This window comes from Sciurus vulgaris, assembly GCF_902686455.1.
Source record: "Sciurus vulgaris genome assembly, chromosome: 1".
Lineage (NCBI taxonomy): Eukaryota > Metazoa > Chordata > Mammalia > Rodentia > Sciuridae > Sciurus > Sciurus vulgaris.
In genome coordinates, this window is record NC_136461.1 from 22,344,428 (window position 1) to 22,350,667 (window position 6,240).

General features: G+C 42.0%; 1 protein-coding gene across 16 annotated transcripts in view; it reads right to left on the reverse strand.

Annotated features, from left to right (window-relative positions):
• The window catches only part of PUM1 (pumilio RNA binding family member 1), a 122,913-nt gene extending 117,767 nt beyond the window's left edge, over positions 1-5,146 (reverse strand). For 3 of the 16 annotated variants that reach the window (XM_079113072.1, XM_079113071.1, XM_079113070.1), the window contains exons 1-2: positions 4,923-5,140; positions 501-874 (exon numbers count right to left, since the gene is read on the reverse strand). In XM_079113072.1, coding sequence (XP_078969198.1) covers positions 501-863 — 363 coding nt within the window. In that variant the 5' untranslated portion in view covers positions 864-874; positions 4,923-5,140. Of the gene's footprint in view, positions 1-500; positions 875-1,577; positions 1,675-4,922 lie in introns of those variants that run through there. The other 13 variants (XM_079113065.1, XM_079113064.1, XM_079113062.1 and 10 more) reach the window with 9 other exon arrangements.
• Positions 5,147-6,240: the final 1,094 nt, after the last annotated feature.

A 6,240-nucleotide genomic window follows, 5' to 3' on the forward strand; every position in this document is an offset into this window, starting at 1 on the left:
ATTTTAAAAAACCTAAACACCACAACCAACCCCTCCTACTGATATAAAACATTAATCAGTTCCATTTCAAACAAATTTCACTTGAACAGCTGATTTTCTTGTGAACTTCCAACTACTATCATTAACACCTTAAAAATAAGTCATCCAAACCCAACAAAAGACTTTATAAAATATATATTTGCCCTCTAAACAGTCCTTATCAAAGCATGTCAAAAGGGGGGCGTTATTAACAAGGCACTCCTAAAAATATACTGTGTACATTAAAACAGTCATTCATTCAATTTAAATTCAATTTTAAATGAATTATTTACTTTTTAGTACCAGAATGGAAAATGAACCAGTGACAATGACAATGATCACTTTAAAACACGTGACTCTTGTTTAGACCAAACTAAATTAGAAAAATTTAAGCTTTTAAAGACATTCATTGAAAGCAGTTCTTGTAAGTGGACAGTGAGTATAAAAGAGTTTGAAAGCTGAAATAGTGAACTTTTTTTTACCTGATGTTCTGCATGAATGTTATCCCCAGTAGGCCATCGATGTTTGCTATTATTATAGCCGCCTCCACCACTTCCTCCTCCCCCAAGCTGCTCACCATGCTGCCTCTGAAAGAAGTAGTCCACCATTGCGTCGTCCTGCGAACGGCCTGCAACTCCTATGGATCCTGGGACAGGGCTGGAGTGTGTCCCAGCTGTAAGAGCCTGATTTGCAGCTGGTTGTGGCTGCGCTTGGGACCCTGTTCCAGATGTCAAAACAACAGGCATGTTGGGATTAGCTGGTTCTTGAGGGTGATGTTTCAGGTGGGGGCTGAAAGAGTCCTGCCAAAGCACTGCTTTTCTCTTCAAGACACATGCAACGCTCATTCCACCAACACCTAAGGACAAATAGGTTACAAATGTTTACTATTTGCATTTTAAAACAACTTGATACACTAATAAAAATAAGCACTGCACATCTGTTATACAATCAACATAAACCAGTTTTTACCAAGCTGACAAATGTTTTATAATATACACATCAATTCCTAAACTAAAAATCTCCATTTTTAAGTTGTTGAGTCTCTGTGTATAGAAATAAAGGTGGCTAATGGCAGAAGCTCTGACAAGACATTGAGGTCAGGAATCAATACCCCAACTTCAGGGAAGCCTTATCAAAAGGCAGCAATACAGGGGCTGGGATGTGGTTCAGTGAGAGAACACTTTTCTAACATGTGAGACCCTGGGTTCCATTCTTTGCACCAAATTAGAAAAAAATAAAAATAAATAAAAGTGAACACAATTACAGAATTAGACTTCAATTGGTGGCTTCTGTACTCAGCTTACTTGCTCCTTAAGCCAACCATGGTAGATAGTTTTTAAGTCAACAAGAGCTTTTTGAAACAACTTCACTGACGGATATGCCAATAAACAAAAAAAAAAAAAAAACTAAAACATGAAATAATCAATAGCTCAGATTGTCTAATTTGAAAGGACCCTTTAAAATGCCCAACATTTTCATAGGATACTCCCTGGAACAACAATTAGACATTCTGACCAAGAACAACAACAGAATGTTCTTAGCCTAAACTCTCTCCTCACCTGCTACTGATGAGGGAGTAAATTGAAGACTTTAACCCATAACGTACAATTATAATGTAATCACATAATTATTCCATTAGTGACACCTAGAAATAAAATGAGAAAAAAACAAATTCACTTTACCAGAGCAGAAGGCCTCACTGTAAAAACCAGAAATCTCACCACAGTAACAGTGTAGCAAATATACTGCAGACATTATCTCATCACAAACACTGAAAGGTAAGGGTTATCACCCCTATTTCTCAGATGAAAACATTAAGGTACAAAAATATGTGATACGCCCAAGGAGAAGGACCTCGGTCTGTTCTGTACCCAAACCTAGTTCTTTCTATTCACCCTTTGCAACAGTATCTCTCCCCACTGTCCTCTACTCCTCTCAAAGAATCCTGGAAATGTTACTCCTAAATATTACTATTTAAGTTCTAAAATCAAAAGTTACTTTTGTATATACAAAGTAAATAAATCAGTTACCAATTAACAGGTATATGTCCACAACCTCAGAGAGTCTAATTTCAACCAAGTCCACTGCTGCATGTCTTATCACTCCCATTTCCATGCCAGATTTATGAGAATTCTATCTCTATTGAATAATTAAGCCTCCTGATAAAGTAGCCTTCACTTTTTACAACTTGTGTTTTGAAGCCAGAAGACACAATAGAATTTGTAATCTGTTCAAAGCCTAATATGGAAATCCCTGGTCTCGGTTTACAACTCCAATCCATCACAACTTACTGGGGTACAGGAATAGATTAGCCTTCTAGATTCTTCAGTTTCTATTTTCATAAATAAAATCATGTCCACACTCAAGTACCAAAACAGGAAAACCATGGCCTTTGCAAAGTGCGAGACAGACTAAGTTAACCTTCCCACTTGATTTTCAAAAAGACTCATCAACGACAACATAGTTGTTAGTTGTTATCCAGTAGTGGGGAGTCCCATTTTCCTCCACCAGGGAATCTCAATCTACCTTTGTTATAGAATATTCCAGGAGCCTCAAAATCAAGTTTTGCCACTGAACAACTCTCTAAGCCTGTTTCCTCGCTAGAAAACATAATATACACTTTCTCTATGAATTCGTTTTTTTTTTTTTTAAAGGGGGGTTAAATTAAAATAAAAGATACAAAAGTTCTTGATAAATTTTAAAGTCACCATGCTGAAGATCCCACACATTAGTTACCACCAGTTAAGGCAATGCAGCTCCAAGCTCTAAGAGAATTCCTAAAATAGTAAATGTAATCTTTTCTGATATAAAAGACCTGTCAAAATAGTTAACTAAAATGAATTTCCATATGAAAAAAAGAATTTATCACGGAAACACACTGAAAACAACCTCATTCCAAAAAGGGATGGGAGAGGCAGGTTCCTATAAAAATGTTCAAACAAAACAATTGGCTTTTGTAAAGCTATCTGTAGGGCCTGTGGACTTCCTGCTTTACCTAATGAGGAAAGGTAGTTTCTCAAAGGAGAGAAAACCTGGCAGAACAGACAATTTGAAAGTGAGCAAATACCTAAGTAGTTAACATGTGTCTTGGGTAATTTTGTAATATTCTGGTCAAGTATAGCACAAAAATTAAGAAATAAAGTCACCTAAAAGTTAGAAAACACTTAAATTGATAGTAACTTTTAGGGAACTCTCAAAGTTCACTAAAGTTACTATAGATTTTTAATGTTTTTTTTTTAAACAAATGATCCATAAAAATAGTATTTTAAGCAACTAGAATTAAGTGCCAATTCTAGCTACTCTTCCCATAGCTTACTGTTTACATCGAAGTGTGGATTTTTTTCTTGTTTTGTTTTTAATATCACTAGTACAGTTTACTCCGAATAAAGGAACATGGTTTAATCTTTCTTTTACTAAAATGGTTAGTGGTTTAAAAGGTGTTTATTTTTACCATCCTGAACAAACATTCTGTGCTCATAAATTTATCTTAAATCAATTCATCTCAAATCCAAGCTAAACAAATTCCAACTTCAAAAAGTCATGGCTTTGGACAAAATGAATTCAAGCGTGGCTAAGGCAAAATACTAACTCAAAAGTTCATAATCTAGTATTTTCCAAAGACCCAGATAAAGAATCAACAGCCACCAGGGTGTTTCAAAGTTAAAATTAGCAAGGGATCAAAATGTTTGTTTTGTTTACAAAAACTACAAGGGAAGTCACATACCTTGAGGGAGAGACTTGCCTTGGTGATTTTGAGCGTTTTCACAAAAAACAAACAAAAAGCTAAAGCTACAAACCTATTATCTGAGAAGTTACTGAGTTTAAAACAGAACACCCCCCCCCCCCAAAAAAAGGCCTCATAAAACCTTAGTCTTAATAATGCCAGTAATACTAGGACTCGAGCAAAACGATCAATAACTATGAACGGTGTTTTCTGAATTGAACAATGAAGTGGGTGAGGATTAAAGTTAGGATGAGGACAAAGCCTTCTCTGGTAACCTGTGTATGGGTTCTCTGGTTTGGTTTTGGGTTCGGGGGGAGGGGGGACTCCCCTGGAAGAAGGAAAAAAGAAAAAGTTACGAGAGCGTATTCCTCACTTGACGTGGGAGTGGTACTGGCAAGTAAAATAAATGACCTGTGTTTACCAAGCACGTCTGAGAAGGAAAAGTGTCTAGTTATTGTGCGTGTGGGTGCTTTTCCCACTACCGAGGGGCGAGCCCCTCTGAGTTAGGAGACACACACCAAGACAGCCAGGCTCGGAGAGGAAGGACCGACCCAAAACACAAGCTCTCACGGAAACAAAAGGCCACAACGCACCCAGCAGCCTAAAAAGCGATCTGAAACTTCCTGATCGCCACTTCTCCACGTTTCAAAGCTTGCAAAGTTCCCCCACGGTGGGTCTCGCCCGCGGACACGGGCCGCGGCTGCTTCTCCGGCGATTTATTGTCCCCCCCTCCGTCGGCGCTGCCACGGAAGCTCAAGAAGTCGAAGAACCCCGGGGTGGCACCGAATTACACTTCATGGCCACACACAAGAATCCGGGCTTCGCAAACCCATCAAAAAAGCAACCCGAACGGCAACATCGATCTCCGGAGACTCCCCACAAGGCCGAGCACACACACAGAGACGCCTCTGGGCTGCGGGCCCGGGCCTAAACCCCCGGCCTCTTCCTCGCTTCGACCCCGCTCCCCACCCCCTCCCTCCTGTGATAACAATAGGGGCCTTGCTGCTGACTCCAAAACATGTACGAAGAACAGCGAGTGAGGAGCCTCAGCCAGGGCCCCGGCGGCTTTTCCAAAGCCCTTCTCACCCCAACAGCGGCTCTCAAATACCAATACGAAGGGATAATCTGCTCGCTAGGGGTGCGGAGTAGCGTTTGGGACCCGCGGGGTGCGGATACTCACGGGCGGAGCGGTAGGATGAAGATGGATTTCAGCCCCCCGATCTTCTCTCTCCGGCGCTCTCGCTCCCCCTTACCTTTCACTCCGACAACATGGCGGCCCACTGGGGACTGAGCTGGCGCGGTGCATCATGGGATAGGCTCTGGCCCTGGCTCCGGCGGTGGCAGCGGCGTGTGCGGAGAAGGCAGAGCGGCTCTGGAACAGGTTGCCTGGTTGCCATGCCAACCCGGGGCCTGTGTGAACTTGGGAAACTTGCAAGCAATACAACCGCCGCGCGCGCGAGTGCCCGCCCGCTGGGCGAACGCGCGCCGCCGAGGGCAGAAGGCGGGGTGGCCCCGGCCCACACCTGAGCGCGCACGGTGCGCACGGCGCGGGGCTGGAGGGCGGCGCAGGAGCCCGGGCGTCTTGGACGCTGTTCGCTGGCCTGCAAGCTCGCCCGCAGGTTCTTCTAGCGTGGCGGTGTTCGGGCCTTAGAGGTGCGCGGGACAAATACCTAACTTAGCCGAGCTAGTTGGAGGCCTTATTTAATCTTCCTGCCTCCACTTCCCCATAGGTAAAATAAAGAGGAAAATAGTAACGCCTCCCTAACTGGAGGTCCGCGAGGATTAAGGGGAATAACACGTGTTAAATACTTAGTACCGTGCCTGCACTGAGCAAGACCGCACAACGCAGTTTGCAAGTTCCCGGGGCGAAATGGACACGCGAGGCCCCTTGTTCAAATATGATCATGACTTTTAAGATGGCGACAAGAGAACCTTAAACCAAGAACCTGAAGCCGACCCTACTAGTGAGCACTCAGTCTCAATGTCAGCGACTGTCGTTCTATCCGGGTTCGAGAATGAAGGGAAATATGACTTTTCAAATCAGGAGTATTTAATAAGTTATGTTATCTCAAACTAATCTCAGATGGATGGAACACTTAGGCAAACCACAATCCTCTAGAAGCCCAGAAGATATTGAGAGGAAAAGTGAGCTCTATAATTGGAGGAGTTTTAGGAAAAGGTTAATACTTATGAATTAAAAGCAATAGATCATAAAAAGGTGGGAAGAAACGTAACGATCTATACAGGAAAGGAGGCCATCAACAAAGTAAAAATAATAAGAAAATGACTAAGAATATTTGCAATATATACGGGAGACAAATAAACATGATAAATACGAAACTTCTCTAATCAATAAAAAAAAAAAAAAAAAAAAAAATTCAAGCCGGTAGCCATTACACACACCTGTAATTCAAGCTCAGGAAGCTGAGGCAGGCAGATAGCAAAATTGAGGCCAGCCTGGGCAATTTAGTGAGATCACCTCAAAATAACAACTAAAA